General features: G+C 41.0%; 1 protein-coding gene across 8 annotated transcripts in view; it reads left to right on the top strand.

Moving 5' to 3' along the window:
* PDS5B (PDS5 cohesin associated factor B) overlaps positions 1 to 21,985 on the top strand; it is a 257,905-nt gene that overhangs the window by 159,597 nt on the left and 76,323 nt on the right. For all 8 annotated transcript variants that reach the window (XM_073341612.2, XM_073341603.2, XM_073341649.2 and 5 more), the window contains 6 exons: positions 3 to 154; positions 907 to 1,020; positions 3,063 to 3,144; positions 9,977 to 10,025; positions 11,604 to 11,743; positions 11,823 to 11,938. In XM_073341612.2, coding sequence (XP_073197713.1) covers positions 3 to 154; positions 907 to 1,020; positions 3,063 to 3,144; positions 9,977 to 10,025; positions 11,604 to 11,743; positions 11,823 to 11,938 — 653 coding nt within the window. The remainder of the gene's footprint in view (positions 1 to 2; positions 155 to 906; positions 1,021 to 3,062; positions 3,145 to 9,976; positions 10,026 to 11,603; positions 11,744 to 11,822; positions 11,939 to 21,985) is intronic.

Genomic DNA, 21,985 nt, shown 5'->3' on the forward strand with positions numbered 1-21,985 from the left:
AGTGGAGAGTGAGAAAAGAAGCTATGATGGGACTTGCACAGATATACAAGAAATATTCATTACAGTCAGAGGCGGGAAAAGAAGCTGCAAAACAAATTTCATGGATCAAGGACAAACTGCTGCATATATATTATCAAAACAGTATTGATGACAGGTAGGTCAGTTTACTCGGTTTTGAAAATTAGAGACTTGTTATAGATAGGTTGCCTAGCTTTGTAACTTGAATTTATTTTCTGATTGTTAAATGATGACAAACGGAAAAAATACATTTTATCCTTATATATATATAATAGGTCAACTTGTGTTCTTGAATGTACACTGCCAAATTGTGTTCCATTTTTTTAAACTCAGAAGTATTGCTTCAGTGGAGTAGAATTACTCTAGTTTTTTTCTGTTTCTCACTCATCTCATGTTAGTGTTCAAAAAGTTGTTTGCTTTTTGTAGAGACATATAAACTTTAAAAATATATACAATAGAATCAAACACATGCAATGTCAGATGACCCTGAGAGGACTTTACCCATGTAGTAAAAGCTTCCATCCGCTAAACTCCCTCACTTGGAAAAAGCCTACTAATTGCAGTTTTCTGATCTAAAATAATCTCTAAATACTTTGATTCATACCCAAATTCCAATACACTTGGGTCTAGTAATCAGAGTCTTTTTTGTGTCAGACTCTGATAGTGGGGTTATTATAACTTTTAGCTCTGTTGTGATCAAGTTCTACTTGAGACCATTAATGGGAATTAAGTGGCTTGCTTTCAGATTTCTAAACAGCATCCACCTTCTTGTGTAAACCTACCACTGACTGTTGTTCTGAGAATTTTTAAGTGAATGTTTTAGTAATTTGAATTTAGAACCACCTTGCTGCATTATAGCTAAAGTTTCTTCTTAATATTCTCTTTCAGATTGCTTGTTGAACGCATCTTTGCTCAGTATATGGTCCCTCACAATTTGGAAACAAATGAACGAATGAAATGTTTATATTACCTTTATGCAACACTGGACTCAAATGCTGTGAAGTATGTTTCATATAATAAATGTGAACTTGAATATATTTTACCTTTGCAGCACTAAGAGGATTGACAGGGTTACTTTAGAGAGAATATTTAATAGAGGGATCCTAATGAACCTGGATAGAGCCCCATTGGTCTGTCTTGGGAGTTAGCACTAATTGGGGAATTAAGAGGCTTGGGTTCTAAACCAGTCTCTGCCTCCAATTAAGTGATCTTAGGCAAGTCATCTAATGTGTCTGTAAAAATGATATTCCTTTGTAAAGGACTGTATTAGTACAAAGTATTACCGCTGCTTTGCATAAATAACCTGTAGATGGTTATTTGGAAAACCTGTAGATGGTTCAGGCCGTAGTGGACAAATCCTTCTAATAAATTATCAATAAACATACAGTGCTAAAGTGTGTGTGTGTGTGTGTGTATGTATGTATGTATGTATGTATGTATTTATTTTAATTCAGGGCTTGAAGAATTTATGAAACACCTAATGAGGTGACTAAACCCACTAATCATAAAGAGATCTGAAAGGTGTGCTCAGGAACAAATGCCTGGTGAGAAGCAAGAGCACCATATCCTTTATAGCTGCTGGAAATGGGGAACTAGGGGTGCTGTTTCTGGATCATGTTTGGTCTCCATTATTCTACCCCACCTTCAGCCTCCTGGCTGCTCAAAGGGGAGAGTGTGGAAAGTAGTATGTTGTTCAACCCTTTCCATGTAGCACCTGCTTTTGGTAACTGCAGAGCTTGCGTCTGCTGCTGTTCATCGCTCTTCCAAGCAGAAGCATGAATTGGACATGATTATTGATAGTTTCACTGCTGCCTCCAGGGTTCAGAAGCTGACCAAGAGTGTTGTTAATTTCACTGTGCTGCTGTTTGACCATGAGCATTGCAGTGACACTGGAGCTCCATGCCTGCAAAATCAGGAAAAATATATATTCTATTTGGTTTACATTTGGTAGGTTGTTTTTGCAACTCTAAGGGACAGAAACATAAGTATTTCCAAATGAAAGCTTTTAAGTGCTGCGTAAGTTGATGGCTAAAGCCACCACACTTGTCATTTTGTCTTGATCTTTTGATAGTTCTGCGTTGCTGTAGCATGTATTTAACTTGGTCAAGAGCAATTTAAAAAAAAAAAAGCTCAAAGATGTTCTTTCTTTCGCATTATGGTAAGAACTGTTACATGGTTTAAGTTGAAATATTGTGGCATAGTTGTCCTTAAAACTTTGTTGTAGTGAAATAAATAAATAAATAGCTATCTTAAGAGTAGAAAGAATTGCTTTTCCAGTATTTATTTTGGGCAGTGACAAAAAATCTTCATTTTGCTTTTGCTGCTGCTGTTTTTCTGTAGAGGTTCATAAAGCTGTAGCAATACGTATTTTAAAACCTAAACCTTAGTATATTTTAAAAGTTTAAAAAATGCATTTTTATCAACAATGAACTGTGTAAAATTTGGTGATTTTTTTTTTGTTTGTTTTTTCAAAAGGATGCTGTGATTAGAGGATTTTTTAAAATGTAGGTTATTTGCCTTTGGGGTAGGGGTTTGATTTTGTTCCTTTATATAATATTTCTAAGATTCTTCTAACAAGTCCAGTCTGGTCTCTTTGTCAAGTTGCTGCTCCTGCAAATAAAAAAAGGCAGCTCGTAGAAAGATACTGCTTTAAGCCAATGGACTTTTAATTATCTGTTGTAACCTACCATGTTTCAAAGTATTTAGGACACTGAGCTCAGACTTGTTCAAATAAGAACTCTTTGTAGAGGAGACATACGACTTGTACCACCCTTTTTAAAGGTGAAATAATCGGAAGTTAAACTCTACAGGTATACTAGTAGAACCTTTAAAATAAAAGACAAGCAATTAAATGTCATACCACAGGGGAAACAATTTTGTTTATAGTTTAACTTGTGACTAGTTGAGCAAACCCTGGAAGATGCTCAGCACCTCAAGTTCCATTGAAGTTAATGGGAGTTGAAGTCACTTGGTATATTGTAGGTTTACAGGCATGTCAATGAGTAGCAGCTTCTGTTAACTAATTTTTTTTTTCCCCACTTCAGAGCATTGAATGAAATGTGGAAATGTCAAAATCTGCTACGACACCAGGTAAAGGACTTGGTCGACTTAATTAAACAGCCCAAAGTAAGTTAAACTCTACAGGTATTCTAGTTCCTTCTTGAATTATTTTGTGTGTATATCCCTTATGGCTCTACTTAAAGGGACACACTGTTAATTTATGTCCAGAACCTATTACCTGCGAGCTGAAACTTGCTATGCTTATTTTCAGTGACAGATGTGAAATCTTTTGGAAACCCAAATAAAATTTAGTCAGACTATTTACGAGATAGCAAAGTGTGTCTGTGGTAGGAGGTGGCTTTTTGTAGCTAGTTGGAAAATGTAAAAAAGTATTAAAAAGAGATTTTGTTTGGATTTAAATACCAGTATTTAAAAGCCACATTTTGCAGGAATGTATCAGGGCGGGAGAATTAGAAATTGAAACTGAACGATCCATTTCTGATGGCCAAACTGAGTGAAGTACAAGGAAGTACACAAACGTTAAAAACTTATTTTATTTTTCATTATTAAACTATTTAACAGTTAAAAAAAAAAGTATATTAATTATCCTGACAGAGTTCATTTTATAGTTTCTTTCTGCAAGTTGTTGGAAATTTGGTTATTCCAAAGACAGACAATTCAGTTAGTTAAGTGTATTTTTTTCTATCGTTGTCATAAATATTTTTATCTCCTAATAAATGTTTATTACATATAAATATTGAATAATAAATTTTATTTCTACAACTTAATGTAAAATTCTGTAAAATCAGTGTGTTGCTTGACAGCTAACCGCATAGGAGAATTTTACACACGTGTGTGTGTGTGTGTGTGTGTATGTAAATATATAAATATAAATAAAAAAGCCCAGTGTCATATCTTCCGAAGGGGTCAATGCCAGGTGCTTCAAAGGGTCTGAACAGAGCAATTATCTAATGATTCATCCCCCTGTTGTCCAGTCCCAGCATATGTTGAAATATGTGAATTTGTTTCAAGATTTTTCTGTTTAAAGCTTTGAAAATAATTTCTGATTTTGGGCGACATCAGTGTCACAAAGGTAATCTGGTGTTTCCCATTAAATTTTAAACAAATGGTGTGTAGTGTTGAGGAAACGTGAGCAATGACAACATTTAGGTATTACAGTGCAATAAGTGTACATTGTATATACAGGTGAAAGCAAAAATGTTAATATGCAGTGTTACCTTTGAGATTCTGAAGACATAACAAGAGATCCAGTTACTATTTTCACTGAAACTGTAATTGCATTCTCTCCCTGTTGCTCATGTATTTCTACATGTATCAGTATATTATCTAATATGTCCTCTGCAGTGCTGTGCCCTGCTCTTGGAAATAAATGAACTTTATGATCCAATAGGTCTTTCCTATTTCTTACAACTATGATGTTATAGGCAGCCAGGAGCCAAGTTATGTTTGCAGAGGGAATCAGTCTAATCTGATATCTCAGCAATAACATAGCGTTAAATGATTATGTTGCAATACTTATATAGTACGTATACAGTTAAATATAAAAAAAAATTGTTTCCCCCATTTTGTTGCTTTTATTTAAAAAAAAATTATCACAGTTACATTCCAATTGTAAACTCAATTATTTATTAGTACATTCAGGCACACTATAATTTTTGCATGCTTGTTACTTAATCCTTCAGTTATTTTTCATTGAGGACTAGTACTTTTTGAAATAAGACCATCACAAGTTTGAAAAATAGACTTTGGTTTTGGATCATTTTGTAAAATGCAAAAAGACATTTTGTAAAATTTCCTGACTGGTGAAAAACATCATTTATTTTGTTTGTTGTAATCTTTCTCAACAATAGCCTGAATTTTATCCAGGGCTTTGGAGCAGAGCCTGGAGCAGTAGAGCTGCAGGTTTTTTCCTGGAGCTGGAGCGGAGCTGTAGCACAGCTCCAAAGCCCTGATTTTATCAAACTTTCAAATATCCTCAATGTCTGAGAAATTTCAATTGAAAGAGTGTTATTTTGGAAATTTATATCTACCTGAAAATGAGTGCTTTGTCATCAATTTTAGCATTAGACTAGTGTGACAACACCATAATATTAAAACTGAAGTTTTAGTGAAGGTTTCCACGAATACTGTATTTTAAAAATAGATTTGTGGTGATACTGAAATATGTGTTCATATGTGGTGTTTTCATCAGTTTCATACTCTTCTGATGTAAGAAATATTTTTACTGGAGTGCTGTAGGCTTAATTAGTCTCTGGAAAAAGTGCTAGAAAAAGAATTTCATACTAGGAAAAACTTCCAAATAAACAATTCTTAATCCATTCAACTATCAAATAGTGTTCATAAATTCTCTTTTATAATGATCAAGTATTTCTCCTTATTGCTGGCTATTCCCTAATTGCCCTTCTCTGCATACTTAACTTTTTTCAGTTGTCACCATATGGAATTTTGACAGGTTTCAGAGTAGCAGCCGTGTTAGTTGGTATCCGCAGAAAGAACAAGAGTACTTGTAGCACCTAAGAGACTAACAAATTTATTAGAGCATAAGCTTTTGTGGGCTACAGCCCACTTGATCAGATGCATAGAATGGAACAGACAGTAAGAATATATATACATACATATAGAGAAGGTGGAAGTTGCCATACAAACTATAAGAGGCTAATTAATTAAGGTGAGCTATTATCAGCAGGAGAGAAAAACTTTTGTAGTGATAATCAAGATGGCCCATTTAGACACTTCACAAGAAGGTGTGAGGATACTTAACATGGGGAAATAGATTCAATATGTGTAATGACCCAGCCACTCCCAGTCTCTATTCAAGCCCAAGTTAATGGTGTCTAGTTTGCATATTAATTCAAGCTCAGCAGTTTCTCCTTGGAGTCTGTTTTTGAAGCTTTTCTGTTGCAAAATTGCCACCCTTAAATCTTTTTTACTGAGTGGCCAGAGAGGTTGAAGTGTTCCCCTACTGGTTTTTGAATGTTATGATTCCTGATGTCAGATTTGTGTCCATTTATTTTTTTGCATAGAGACTGTCCGGTTTGGCCAATGTACATGGTAGAGAGGCATTGCTGGCATATATCACATTGGTAGATGTGCAGGTGAATGAGCCCCTGATGGCATGGCTAATGTGATTAGGTCCTATGATGGTGTCACTTGAATAAATATGTGGACAGAGTTGGCATCGGGCTTTGTTGCAATGATGGGTTCCTGGGTTAGTGTTTTTGGTGTCAGAGTAACAGCCGTGTTAGTCTGTATTCGCAAAAAGAAAAGGAGTACTTGTGGCACCTTAGAGACTAACCAATTTATTAGAGCATAAGCTTTCGTGAGCTACAGCTCACTTCATCAGATGCATATCGTGGAAACTGCAGCAGACTTTATATATACACAGAGAATATGAAACAATACCTCCTCCCACCCCACTGTCCTGCTGGTAATAGCTTATCTAAAGTGATTATCAGGTGGGCCATTTCCAGCACAAATCCAGGTTTTCTCACCCTCCACCCCCCCCACACAAATTCACTCTCCTGCTGGTGATAGCCCAGATGTTCTGGTTTAACTTGGATTTAAACTTGAAGAGTGGTCAGTTTGGATGAGCTATTACCAGCAGGAGAGTGAGTTTGTGTGTGTATGGGGGTGGGGGGGATGTGAGAAAACCTGGATTTGTGCAGGAAATAGCCCAACTTGATTGTCATGCACATTGTGTAAAGAGTTGTCACTTTGGATGGGCTATCACCAGCAGGAGAGTGAATTTGTGTGGGGGGGTGGAGGGTGAGAAAACCTGGATTTGTGCTGGAAATGGCCCACCTGATAATCACTTTAGATAAGCTATTACCAGCAGGACAGTGGGGTGGGAGGAGGTATTGTTTCATATTCTCTGTGTATATATAAAGTCTGCTGCAGTTTCCACGATATGCATCTGATGAAGTGAGCTGTAGCTCACGAAAGCTTATGCTCTAATAAATTGGTTAGTCTCTAAGGTGCCACAGTACTCCTTTTGTTTTTGGTGTGTGGTTGCTGGAGAGTATTTGCTTCAGGTTGGGGGGTCTGTCTGTAAGCGAGGACTGGTCTGTCTCCCAAGATCTGTGAGAGTGAGGGATCATTTTTCAGGATAGGTTGTAAATCTTTGATGTGCTGGAGAGGTTTTAGTTGGGGGCTGAAGTGACAGCTAGTGGCGTTCTGTTATTTTCCTCGTTGGGCCTGTCCTGTAGTAGGTGACTTCTGGGTACTCTTCTGGCTCTGTCAATCTGTCTTTTCACTTCAGCAGGTGGGTACTGTAGTTTTAAGAGTGCTTGATAGAGATCTTGTAGGTGTCTGTCTCTGTCTGAGGGATTGGAGCAAATGCGGTTGTATCTTAGAGCTTGGCTATAGACAATGGATCATGTGGTGTGTCCTGGATGGAAGCTGGAGGCATATAGGTAAGTATATCGGTCAGTAGGTTTCCAGTATAGGGTGGTGTTTATGTGACCATTGCTTATTAGCACAGTAGTGTCCAGGAAATGGACCACTTGTGTGGATTGGTCGAGGCTGAGGTTGATGGTGGGATGGAAATTGTTGAAATCATGGTGGAATTCCTCAAGGGCTTCTTTTCCATAGGTCCAGATGATGTCATCAGTGTAGCGCAAGTAGAGTAGGGACGTTAAGGGACGATAGCTTAGGAAGCGTTGTTCTAAGTCAGCCATAAAAATGTTAGCATACTGTGGGGCCATGCGGGTACCCATAGCAGTGCCACTGACGTCAGGAATCATAACATTCAAAAACCGGTTGGAGAACACTTCAACCTCTCTGGCCACTCAGTAAAAGATACAGAGTGGTCAAATTTGCCCTATTAGGTAGATATCTTGTTATCTCCAAGGCCTATGTAGCTTGGTTTCCTGGCTTTGTTTGGTATTAGGAAAGATTTCCCCTGAAAGAATGCAAAAAAGTGAAATTTGCCTGGGTATGATTTTCCTCCCTTGCCTCCAGTTCTTCCCCTTTCCCCTCAAAAATGGTTTTTAGACTTCCTACAAACAGGTCTGGAGCTTGGTCTTTTCCTTAGTACCCTTTAAACGTAATTTCTTGACTAGAACCTATTAAGGATAAGGCTGAGGCCTTTGTCTCATCCTGTAGTTAAGTGTTTCTTTGGGGAAGTTTTTCTTGTAAGACTTATTTCTGAGATGATTACTTTTAAGTTTCATAAGTTGTCCTCAGCTTTTAGGTTTGTTTACTTTGGCTGCTAATTTTGCCTGCAGTAAAAGGACTTACCCAAAAAGGGTGTGTGCGTGTGGGGTGTGGGGGGAAAGAATTTTTCAGCTAAATTGTAACTTAGTGTTGATCACTTCAAATATCAAACGCTTTCTTCTCAGAGCTCAAAATGTCAGAGCCATGGCTGTTTTAAAGCTGAAACTGAAAGTTCTCCTTGCATGCCTTTGCAAGGCATTACAGGCTTCATAATTTGGCATCGGGATGGTCAGTCTCTGCTAGAAGAGAACTGGGAGCTGGTACCATGCAACAGAAGTGTTCCCATTATGACTGAAGAGCCAGTAGACCTGCTACTTTAGTGTATTGCTGCAGATTTGAGAATGGATAGGAGCAGATGTATAGATTTCCTCTACTTGTAAATCCAGGTTTTTGCAACTGTCCATCTGAGAATCTGCAACAAACCCAACCCACTTTGACACCAGAATTAAGTAGTCAAATCTCTGAGAATAATACTTAACTTTTCATTCATAGATCTCAAAACACTTTAGAAAGATGATTAAGTATTATCCCCATTTTGTGGGTAGGAATATTATTCAAGGTTAGTTTTCTCATATTTTTTTAAAAAGTTGAGTGTGAGTGCTATGGAAAATTCCAAACTGTAGAGCCTCATAGATACAGCTAAGAAGGAAGAGGTTGTATGGTAATTGGTTTAACTGCCTAGAGGAGTGACACCTACAGGAAGAAGTCAATGGATGCATTTTTCAATGTTCCAGAAACCAGAATTACAGATAAGGAAAAATGTCCTTATTGGAATAACTAATAGCAGTTGCCTGGTAGATTTATATGCTCTTGAATTTCTGAAACATTCTCCTTTCTCTCCCTCACTCCTCATACCTAGCAAAGTTCTTAGTTTGAAATACCTTTATGTGGAGTTTAAAGTCCTCCTCCAACATTTGAGTCATTAGTGAATGAAAAACTGCATTCTCCTTTTCTGACCTCACATGCACATTTTTTCTGCTAGGTATGACATACTTATTTGTAGTTATTGGGACGTTTAGTGTGAAGGGGACTGTAAATGTCTCAGTAAAATACAAATAGCATAGTCCTCCAGAAATACATTTCTACTCCTTGCTATTGCAGGTGGTGTTGATGGTTGCTTTTACAGTTGTGTTGCTGTACTGTTAGTCACTCTTGTTCCTCTGCCTCGCAAAAACACACAACAAAAAAAGCCCCTTCAGTTAAATAGTGCGACAGCTATGGTATGAATGTGCTTCATTCATTGTAGTGAGAAACAAACTTCAGCTGGGATTATTTATATACTATTTATTTATTTTAGAAGCAGTTAAAAACAAAGTCCCTAAGATAATAAAATGCAAAAAACTGTGAATGCAGCGTTAAGATTAGATTTAAATACAAAAGGTAATTAAATGTAATGTTTCTTATACAAACAGCTCATTTTCATTGTTCATAAAATATTTTTATTACTAGTTAAACTATTAAATGATTTTCTAAATATATCCATAATATGCCATGAGGGTGTAGTACTATTAAATTAAAACTTTAAACTTTGACTTTGCGATTAAACATCTAATACTGATATCATTTTTTTGCATTTAATATACTGGGGTATTACCCAGCATTAGTAATAAGTCTGGTTCTGATTATATAGCCTTACAGAATTGGGCTCACACTGTGTGCATTTGCTAGCATATAATGTCAAGTCTTCACTTCAAACAGATTTTTCTTATTTTGTGATTTTCAGACGGATGCCAGCAGTAAAGCTATATTCTCAAAAGTGATGGTCATTACAAGTAAGTCTGATTAAATATTTTATGCTGTTAAAAATTAGAATTGAAATATGATGTTTCCTGGTTTTCAAATATTTGGTACATTAGCCTGTAAACTTTTTACAGCAAACTTTGCATTTTACTTTGTTTTTTCAATGAGAGGGGATCATCAAGGCAACAGTAAAAACACTATTACTTATAAAATAGTACAGAGTCTCAAATCACAGAACTAGTAACATGGTACTGATATTTTCTCACACTTTGACAACATTTCTAGAGATTACAGTAAAATAGTCGGATGATATGGATGACACAAGTAAACAACTTGTCCTGTAGCATTTATAGTAGCACACAAAATATATTAGAAGGTGCTGTTGGCTGCAGATTTAACATTGGCTGTTTGCTTAAGTTTTGTATTGAATGTGTGTTCTGACCACAACAGATGTTCATGAACCAAAGGAACTTGTTTTTTGGTGTAGATGATCATTTTAAATGTGAGACTTCTTACAAGAGCAAACCTTTATGTAAAATCTGAAATTCTTCCAAAAAGAAACTAGTTAAAGAAACATAAGAAAGTAAAGAACTGGAGAACATAAACATACAATAAAAATTTTAGTTTAAAACTATTTTTTAAATTTATCTTAAATCATGAATTATTTTTATCCAAGCTGGTTCAAATAACAAAGGCTTCACATAAAGTATGCCATTTGTGGAAGAATTTAGCGCATGATAGAAGTTTCTATTGTTTGCCTTTAGCCTTCTCCTGAATCTTTTTTTCCTCCATGGTAGGAGGGATGGTCAGTTTGTAACTTCTTGTTTCCTTCAGTTCTAGGTTATGTAATTTTCAGAATAAATATTTTCATATGAAATTGTCTAAGAAAGATTGCTTATTATTAGCTTTAACAGGCGTGTATTGGTCTTCTACCCTTGTTGTCGTTGTCACCCATTCCTTAATGTACCAGCAGAAAAAGTATGCTGATTAGTATTAAATGCTGCCATTGCTAAAAGACTGGGGGGGGGGGGTATTTTTTTTATTTATATTCAGTAATCTTCTATTTACTGTCTAAGGAAGGGCTTCTCAAACTTTTTTCGACACTAAAGATCTCGTCATAAAGTGTAGGGCTAGTGGAAAATTAACTTTGTTAAAATGGCAGTGTGAGGCTCCATGTTTATATGTAAGTGATATGTAAATTGGATAAGATCAGGTTGTGTAAATACATTTTGTATTTTTAGTAAGTACCAGCCTTGCTGTGTTGTTCCTGATCTACATCTCCCTAGTAATAAAGTTTCTATAGGTCAAATGCTGGCCCTTCACCATTTCTGCCCTAGCTCTTTGTATTACCAGCAGAATAGAGAAGCCTCAGGCGGCAGCAAGGAGAGAGAGCTGTTTGGTGTGGGTTCGATGAGGGAAGCAAAGAGAAGAGGCTGAGAGCACAGGGGGAAGAGTTTTAGAAATGGACATTTTAGTTAAAATCAGCAGTATGAAATCTGAGGCGTCATTCTGTTTTTCCTCTTCAGTGCTTTTATCAAGCAAGTAAACATTTGGTTAAAAATTAAAATTTGCCAAGTTGATACTAATTTGAAGATTTTTAATATTTAAAGGAAACTTGCCAGATCCTGGTAAGGCTCAGGATTTCATGAAGAAGTTCACACAAGTTCTGGAAGATGATGAGAAAATTAGAAACCAGTTAGAAATGCTTGTTAGCCCATCATGTTCTTGCAAGCAGGCTGAAGGATGTGTGGTAAGAATAGCTTTCAGAATATTTGATGATGTTTTGGTAACTAAATTGGTTATTAACCTATTTCAAATATATATTGCAGCGAGAAATTACAAAGAAGTTGGGCAATCCCAAACAACCTACAAACCCTTTCCTGGAAATGATTAAGTTTCTTCTGGAGAGGATAGCCCCTGTGCACATTGATACAGAATCAATCAGGTATGTATTTTGATTGGGTTGCAGATAAACTAATCGAAACTTTGAGATGTAAATAGTGGCTTGTCAACAAGACACAATCAGATTAAAGTATTTTTATATACTGTATTATTGTATCTATTATTAGTAACATCATAGATTAAAACTGTTTTAAATTAAATTTTTCAGCATTTGTACTGTTTGTTTACTTTTTCCATTTCATTCAACATTGAAAATAGCTGAACCACTGACATTATTCCATTTAAAAATCTACACCAAAACCTTTGTTGCCCGCATGGTCTTATCTCAGTCTCTGGACAGGTCCTGAAAAGATTATTTTAGAATCAACCTATCTGAAAAGAGTGGAAAAGTTGGATTGGATTTCTTGTTTTCTTTGTAATTATTAGAACCAGTTAATTGTATGTCCTTTCCAAAAAACCTGTCATATTGTAAGTATGAACAATCATAAATGCAGTAGAAAACATGCACATTTTAAGTAACTGTAATAGTATTCATGTAGTTCATTACAAACAGTAATATTTCTTTCAGAGTACCAGCCGTGTTAGTCCGTATTCACAAAAATAAAAGGAGTACTTGTGGCACCTTAGAGACTAACAAATTTATTTGAGCATAAGCTTTCGTGAGCTACAGCTCACTAGACATATATATTGAACTTCCTTTTCCCACGTTCACCTGCCTCATTCTGTACATACTTTCCATCTTCTGCAACAAAGAAGTAGGAGTCCTGCAGCCTCAGTCACTACACAACCCTAATTCATTCCCTGATCACCATGTGTCTTGTGCACTGAATAAGGCAGGGGTCCTGTGGAAAGATCAGTATATGATCGTGTAATTGAAATCTATCATAATATTGAGGCACAAAGAAATGCAGAACTAAGATTGTACAGACTGTCTTAATTCTCCCAATTCGTAACTTTTGAGTGTTTACTTTTCAACCTTAACAGTCTTTTGAGGTAGTTGTTTTTTGTATGCAATTTCCTAATTTCTTTTAGAAGGCAAACTGAACAAACAGAATTCTATAACCTATAATTGTATAATTGGTAACCATATTGAGCTCTATGTGGGTTATTAGCAGGCTTGGGGCCTTTAGATTCACATCACAGACCTTTACTACTTGTCCTAATGGAATAACCGGTAGCGTAGCAGTAGTAGGCTTTGTCAGCGGATAGCACAGCAATTTGCAAGACAGCCTGGATTTGGCTCCCCTCTGCTCCTCGCCCCTCTTCATTTGAGTCAGACTGCTTTCTTTTCCTCCTTCATGCTGTCTGGGTGCGAGCACAGGGTATCGAGAGCACAGGAGAGACTATCTCCCTGTTGTCAGTTTTGGTGCTTGATAAGTAATTGCAGGAAAGGCCATTCTCAAGGCTTGTCTATGTTTATGGATAAATCAGCGCTGTTGTGTCAGTTTAGCTCATCTGGTGAAGACAAGCTAAGTCAATGGCAGAGTGCTCTCCCATCAACATCTGTATTCCACGTCACTGAGAGGTAGAAGTTGGCAGGGGAGCGTCTCCTGTAGGCACAGTGCAGTGTAGACACTGCTGTAAGTCGGCCTAAATTACGTTGACTTCAGTTACGTAACTTTCGTAACTGAAGTAGCGTCTCTTAGGTCAACTTACAGCTTTAGTGTAGACCAGCCCAGCAGTCTCTACAACCCTGGTGTGAAGCATGCTTGGTGCCGACAGAATGTTCAGAGAATTTACCTGCAATCCTCTGAGCATGTGGAAGTGGCAGTTCTCAGACTTGGCCAGGTTTCTTCAAATTTTCAGAGTCAACATAAAAGCACTTCACTGACTCCAGAGTGACTCTCTTGCCAAACTTCAGATCGCCTGTTCCAAAACATGCAGGTGCTAGAGTTTTATGAAAGAAATGGTTGTAAGAATTTTTTGACATAGGGGAAAAATATATTGTTTTGCTGTGCTTTTTCTCCTGAAATTTCTGAACGATTTTCAGGGGCTTTCAGTAAAAGCCTGGTGAGAATACCTGGCATAGTTTTCAATTAGAATAGTTAGTTGTTAGTACTTTATCCCTGTCCTTTTTTGTTCAAAACCATTTTTATTTTCTCCTCATAGGGAGGGCTGTAGGTTTCTTTTTTTCCACCACTGCAGCACAATATTCATGCCCTGCTCCATTATGGAGAGAGTATGCTCCCCGAGGGGCATGCCTGGCTCCCCAGGTTTCAAATGCTGCAGTACGTGCAGGCTTTCTATCTCTCTCTGATGGGTACTCTCAGTATGTCCGGTGTCTTGGCAAGACACATACCACAGAAGTGCTCACACTGTCACAATCTGAAAGCACCAGAAAGGCAAGAGAGCTCCAACTTAAACTTCTCTTCATGGAGAAGTGTGTCTGCCCAGCGTATAAGCCTGAGGTACGCACACCACCTGGCCAGAAATTGCCAAATGCAGCCTCTGACAAGGGCTCTCCTTCCATTGCCCGGGCTCCCAATCAGTCTGCTGAGAAGGCAGCAAAAAACCAGGTTACCACATCCCCAACATTGGAGTTGGTCAAGAAAAGGCACTCCGCTAATGGGCAAACACTCCGAGTGCCGACCACACCGCCATGTCAACGGCCGAAACAGTGGCATCTTCGGCACCATTGGTACCAAGAAAATGAAAGCCGTCAAGCAACTGAGCTCGGACACAGGCACCAAAGGGAAAATGAAACCCCATGCTGTGATACCACCGGACACGACTAAACAGTCGGTACCGAGTACCTCGACACCCCTTCTGCTAATGATGTCACCTACTGTGGACATCGTGCACTCCAGTCACACACGGATGTGGGAGTTTAATATATGTGTACTCCTAAACATTTTTTTGGACTTGTGGATTTCCAACAATAGATCTTTTTGCAACTGAACAAAATACCAAATGCCCCCAGGGCAGGACTCGGTCCACACACTCTGGATGATGCCTTCCTCATCAAGTGGAACGCTCACCACCTATATGCCTTCTGTCCCACCCCCATCTTAGTCCACGTGCTTCACAAGATCAGACAAGACAGATCCAGAGTGATCTTAATAGCCCCCACATGGTTGCGACAGACATGGTATCCTTACCTTCTCCACATAGCAGTCTGTTAACCACGTATACACCTACTTCTACCTTGGCTGCTATTGCAAGACATCATCCATCCGGATCCCCAAAGACTTCCATCTCAGTGTGGTTACTGCATGGCTCTCAAGATTTGAAATGACATGTTCCGCAAAAATACAAAACATCTTGTTAAACAGCCGGAGAACAACTACCTGACTCACATACATAAGTGGAGGTGATTCGACTCATGGTGCCAATGCAAACAGGCCACACCTATGTCAGCCCCCTTACCTCTCATTCTAGATTACTTGCTAGAACTAAAACAGGTGGGCTATCACGGTGTTCCATCACAAAGTAGATGGATTCTCTTTTACACACCCGCTTACTAAATGCTTTCTTAAGGGCCTCTCTAATTCCTACCCGAAAGTTCGAAATCCTAATCCACCATGGGACTTCAACTGAGTCCTCCACACCCTCACCCCCATCCATTTGAGCCCATGGCTACAAGCTCCCTGCTACACCTTTCCATGAAGGTTGCATTCCTAGTGGCCATTATATCTACCAGGAGGGTGGGAGAACTGGGAACTCTCATGGCTGACCCACCTTAAATAATAATTTTCAAAGATAAAGTATCCCTCGGACCAGTGGTTCTCAAAGCCGGTCCGCCACTTGTTCAGGGAAAGCCCCTGGCAGGCCGGACCGGTTTGTTTACCTGCCGCGTCTGCAGGTTCGACCAATCGCGGCTCCCACTGGCCGCGGTTTGCCGCTCCAGGCCGATGGGGGCTGCAGGAAGCAGTGCGGGCCAAGGGACGTGCTGGCCACCCTTCCTGCAGCCCCTATTGGCCTGGAGCAGTGAACCGGGGCCAGTGGGAGCCACAATCGACCAAACCTGCCGATGTGGCATGTAAACAAACTGGTCCAGCCCGCCAGGGGCTTTCCCTGAACAAGCGGCAGACCGGCTTTGAGAACCACTGCCTCAGACTACATCCCAAGTTTCTGCCAAAAGTTGCTTCATCCTTTCACCTCAACCAAACAATCCACTTCCCAACACTTTTCCCCAAACCACATGTGGATAGATGACAGTCGAGATTACGCTCCTTGTATGTCCTCAGGGCTATAGCCTTCTACATTTATGGAACAAAATCTTTTTGCAAGTCTCCAAAACTGTTAGTCGCAATCTCCAAATGATCAAAAGGCAACCCCCATATCCAAACAATGGCTATCCAAATGGATATCAGACTGCATAAAACTTTATTTCTGGCATGACCGACAACCCCCTATGGGGATCCGCACGCATTGTACCAGAGCCCTATTAGCCTCTATATTGTTTCTTAACAATGTTCCCATCACAGAAATCTGTAGTGCTACAACCTGGGCCTCACCCCATGCATTTACCCAGCATTATGCTTTGTAACAACATGCATCTTCCGATACCCTGTTCAGTCACACTGTGCTGTCATCTGCTATGACTTCAACTCTCTCCTTCCACCAGAGGGCACTGCTCTGAAGTCACCAAAGTGGACCACCCATGGGGATATCACTCGAAGAAGAGGAGAAAGTTACTCACCTTGTGCAGTAAAGGACATTCTTTGAGATGTGAGTGCTCCACTACCCTTCCTCCTCCCTTCTACTTTGGAGTTTAGTACTAAGCTCTGCAGTAGAGCGAGAACACGGGGTGGGGGTGCTGGTAGTGGGGGGGGGGGGGGAGGGTTGGTCACACACTGCCAGTTAACCACCTGAAGCAGCACAAGACAGAGACCGCGCAAGTGCAACCCAATCGGGCACTGCTACCATAAATCTGTGATTACAAGCACAGGGATGCACGGACGCCTAAAGTGGAGCACTCACAGGGACACACACATCTCGAAGAACCTCCTTTACTGCACAAGATGAGTAACTGTCTCTTGTGTCAGTGATGAGAGGAGGAAATGGGCAATAGAGGAAAAAGAAATGTCTTGAACAAGCAGTCCGGGGCCTGTCAGAATTATCATAATTAGTATGATAAACTATATCTTGAACACTCTAGAAAACAGATGACATTAAAGAATATGACACTTGGAGTCAAGCAGTTAAGAAAAGCAAGCAGCTGGTCTTGACAATATTTCATCAGATTTGCTAAAGAGTGGAGGCTCAGATTTAGTTCACTGGCTTCAAAGAGTTATCTTAAGTTTGAGAAACCAGTCATATTTCAGAAGATTGGAAAAGGATCTGCATCATTCCTTTTTTTTTTCAAAAAAAGGAAAAAATCATCTTGCTCAAATTATAGGGGAATAACACTGCTGTCAGTCCCAAGGAAGGTGTCTACTAAATTGACTGGAATAGTGTCTGAACCCAAAAATGAGGGACAACCAGTATGGTTTCCATATAGGTCAATCTACAGTCCATGCTATAAATGCTCTGCAGAATGTTATTGAAAAACAACTAAAGTGACAACAGGAAGTGGCATCACATTTGTAGACTTTGCAGCCACTTCTGCTGCATCAGTGAGCACTGTGGATACTGTTCCGCCAGTATGGGGTGTCTGAGGACTTACCATCCCTAGTAGAGAAACTATATAGTGATCCATTGACCCTCACACAGCTAAATATTTGTATTACAGACTGGTTTTCAGTAGAACCAGGAGTACACCTGGAGGATGTGTTTTTGCCTATGTTGTTTAACGTTCTGATACTCCATGTGATAGCAAAGCTGACTGACATCAAAGTACAGCTGTAAAATTAAAAATGCATCTGTAGCGGATCTAGAGTATGCAAATTATATTTCCTTATTTGGAGAGCCTACTTACCGACTGCAGCTAATGCTGGAAGAGCTGTGAAAAAGTGCAGAATCTGTGGGACCTGAGATCAGTGGGAGTCACGGCACACTGTACTCTCATTGGGTGCATGTCGGCCTTTCTTGCAGAGATGCGGTGTCAAGACATTTGTAAAGCAGCCATGTGGTCCTCCATCCACACCTTTACTGCTCATTATGCCATCATCCCAGCAGCGGTGGCAGATGCAACAGTGAGCCACACTGTGTGTTACAACCTATGACTTCTTGTGAGTCCTCGCACCCATCTCCACTCTGAGCACTGCTTGCTGCTCACCCACGTCTGGAATCCAAATAGGGACCATCACTCAAAGACAAAGAGGAGGTTACTTGCTATAATTGGAAGTGGTTCAAGATTTGTGGTCCCTATTTGGATTCCAGTACTCACCTTCCATCCCCTCTACTGCAGGTTCTGTTGCTTGCTGGTAAGAGGGACCTGGAGGAGCGTCAATGCACCACGCAGCCGACTCACGAGTGATTGTGCAGGTCAATGGGCACTACTACAAACAGTTACAGCTCTGGTGCATGACGCGCATGCACACCCACATCCGGAATCCAAATAGGGACCACACATCTCGAAGCACCTCCAGTTACAGGAAGTAACCTCCTCTTTCAGTGTTTTCAAAGGCTTCTGTTTAGTTTGTGGGATGTCTGGGTGACAACTAAAATATAGGTGTTCAACATGGTAGTGGTGAGCTGTTACATGGAGCAGAAACATGTCTGTTAAAAACAGCTGAAGTGAGGAAACTAAACAGTTTTCATTGTTTAAAAGTTAGGGCGTTTTCGAAGTTTGAGAGGGACTTTGTGGGAGGGAGACATAATATCACTGTAGTTGGAAGGGCCTCATCACCAGTGCCAATGCTGCTCCTGTCTCCTCCACCTGCGCCTGTATCCACAAGACAACCTAACCATGGATGTCTCTACCGAGATCCTGGTGTGGATTTGCAGAGACTGTGGTCTGCGTTTCCCACTGAAAGAAAGCCAGCCTGGGGGGATCATCCAGTGTGAAAGGTGCCTTGTGGTGGAATCTCTCAGGAAGCATGTGGGAGAGGTACAGGAGGAGGTGGCTAGGCTGAGGAGCGTCCATGCCCACGAGGAATTCCTCGAGAGTATTTATATGGAGACATCCAAGGCTGAGGAAGCTATCCAGCTACAGAGGACTGCTGTCACACCACCGGAGGAAGAGGATATGGTTCTGTCACAGGAAGGATACTGGCTGCTGGTTACTTCTGGCAGCAGGCAGTGCTCCACCCCTACTCCCAACCCACCCACCATGGTGATGGAAAACCAATATGCTGGTCTGGCAATGAGTAATGAGGAATCACCCCCAAAGGTGCAGGAGGAGAAGCCATGTACCCACAAGTTGAGAGGATCGCAGCCACCACTCCCAGGTGGAAACATTGGGTAGTGGTGGTTGGTGACTCTCTTCTGAGGTGGACATAGGCAACCATCTAGCTCTGACATGGCATTGTGGGAGGTATGCTGCCTGCCAGGGGCCCGTATCTGAGATGTTTATGGAGGGACTTCTTGTGGATCATCCGGCCCTCTGACTACTACCCCATACTATTCATCCATGTGGGCATTAATGTTACTGCAAGGTATCCTCAGCAGATCAGAGGTGACTACAGGGCTCTTGGAGTAAGGGTGAAGGAGTTGGAGTGCAGGTGGTGTTCTCTTTGATCCTTCCTATCAAGGGTTGGGGCCCCACTGGAGACAGATGCATCCTGGAGGTGAATGCCTGGCTGTGAGGATGGTGTTGCCAGGAGGGCTTTGGCTTCCTTGTCAACAAGATGCTGTTCCAGGAAGAAGGACTGCTAAGCAGAGATAGGGTCCACCTATCGAGGAAGGGGAAGAGCATATTTGGATATAGACTGGCTAACCTCCTGAGGAGGGTTTTAAACTAGGTTCGAAGGGGGCAGATGAACAAAGCCCATAGGTAAGTAAAAAACATGGAGATGTGGGAGAAGGGTCTGTTACAGCAGGGATAAGTGAGAGACCAGACAGAACTGGGGTGGGAGTGGGGGAGAGGAAATCAAATCAGTATCTTAGATGTCTGTATACTAATGTGAGAAGTATGAGGAATAATCAGGAAGAACTCAAAATGCTAGTAAATACAACTATGATATAGTTGGCATCACATATTGACTTGGTGCAATAATGTGCATTACTGGAATTTTGGTATAGAAGGGAACAGCTTCTTCAGGAAGGACAGGCAGGGAAAAAAAGGCAAGTTAGATGTCTTCAAGTCACCGGGGCCTGATGAAATGCATCCTAGAATATTCAAGGAGCTGACTGAGGAGATATCTGATCTATTAGCGATTTATCTTTGAAAAGTCATGGAAGGCGGGAGAGATTCCGGAAGACTGGAAAAGGGCAAATGTAATGCCAGTCTATGCAAAGGGAAATAAGGACCATCCGGAGAATTACAGACTAGTCAGCTTAACTTCTGTACCTGGAAAGATAATGGAGCAAATAATTAAGCAATCAATTTTTCAAACATTTAGAAGATAAGGTGATAAGTAACAGTCAGCATGGATTTTTCAAGAACAAATAGTCTCAAACCAACCTGACAGCTTTCTTTGACAGAATAACAAGCCTTGTGGATGGGGGGAAGCATTAGACGTGGTATATCTTGACTTCAGTAAAGCTTTTGATACTGTCTCGCATGACCTACTCATGAACAAACTAGGGAAATGCAACCTAGATGGAGACACTGTAAGGTGGGTGCATAACTGGTTGGAAAACTGTTCCCAGAGAGTAATCATCGGTGGGTCACAGTCCTATTGAAAGGGCATAATGAGTGGGGCCCCGCAGGGATCAGTTCTGGGTCTGGTTCTGTTCAATATCTTCATCAATGATTTAGATAATGGCATAGAGAGTACACTTCTAAAGTTTTGCGGACGATACCAAGTCCTTTGGAGGATAGTATTAAAATTCAAAGTGATCTGGGTAAACTGGAGAAATGGACTGAAGTAAATAGGATGAAATTCACTAGGGACCAATGCAGAGTACTGCACTTAGGAAGGAATAATCAGTTGCACACATGCAGAATGGGAAATGACCACCTAGGAAGGGATCATAAGCTAAATAAAGTGGATCATAAGCTAAATATGAGTCAGCAGTGTAACACAGTTGTAAAAAAAGCATATATCATTCTGGGATGTATTAGCAGGACTGTTAGCAAGACATGAGAAGTAATTCTTCTGCGAGTGATTGCTCATGTGTATTCCACAATAGGTGTGCGTGCTTGCCATGTGCACCGGTGCCGAAAGTTTTTCCCCTAGCAGTACCCGTGGCGGGGGGGAGTGACTGGGTTGGGTGGCCTTGCCTCTTCATGAAGGGGTGGCTAAGATTTCAAATGCCCTGTGTCAAATACCGGCCTCATTGGCCCCCATCTCTAAAAAGGTGGAATGCAAGTACTTTGTACCCACTAAAGGTCATGAGTACCTGTATACCCACCAGGCACCCAACTCGGTGGTGGTCTAGTCAGTCAACCACAGGGAATGGCAGGGTCAGCCAGCCCTGAGCCCAAAGAACAAAGACTCTCGGAGGCAGCCTCGGATACTGTAGACATGGCCGCACGATCAGTGGCCTCTGCGGTGTCCATGAGCCGGATGTCGTGGCTCTTGCTCTCTGGGCTGTCCAGCAAGGCGCAGTCTTCCATGCAGGATCTCCCATTCGACAGGAAGGCTCTGTTTGTGGAGGAAACAGATACAAGGCTGCATGGCATGAAGGACTCCCGCACGACCCTCCAGACTTTGGGCCTCTATGTCCTGGCTCCAGCAAAACCTAAGTTCAAGCCGCAGCAGACTCCTGCCCAGGCCGCCCTCCCGAAGTATGAGGCCGCCCATAAGAAGCAGCTGGACTATAAGAGACTCACTCCCTCAGAGCCATTCTCGACCTGCCCCCCAGCCTGGGTCCTCCAAGGGCAAGCAGACAGGGAAAAGGCATTTTTGATGGGATGCTCGGGGGTACCCCGCCAGTCCTTACCAGGGATCCGCCACCAATAAAGCTACCTTTCTCCAACCAGTTCTGTGCTTTCCTCCCGGAATGGTTGCGGCTAACCTCGGACCGATGTGTCCTCAACGCCAACTCCCGGGGTTACACCCTCCAGTTTACTTCCTCCCCGCCCAAAAACCCTCCACCCCCGTCCCTCCTGGGGGAACCCTCCCATGAAGCTCTGCTCGAGCAGGAGGTGGGGCGGCTC

The sequence above is a fragment of the Lepidochelys kempii genome, chromosome 1, assembly GCF_965140285.1.
Source record: "Lepidochelys kempii isolate rLepKem1 chromosome 1, rLepKem1.hap1, whole genome shotgun sequence".
Taxonomy (NCBI): Eukaryota; Metazoa; Chordata; order Testudines; family Cheloniidae; genus Lepidochelys; species Lepidochelys kempii.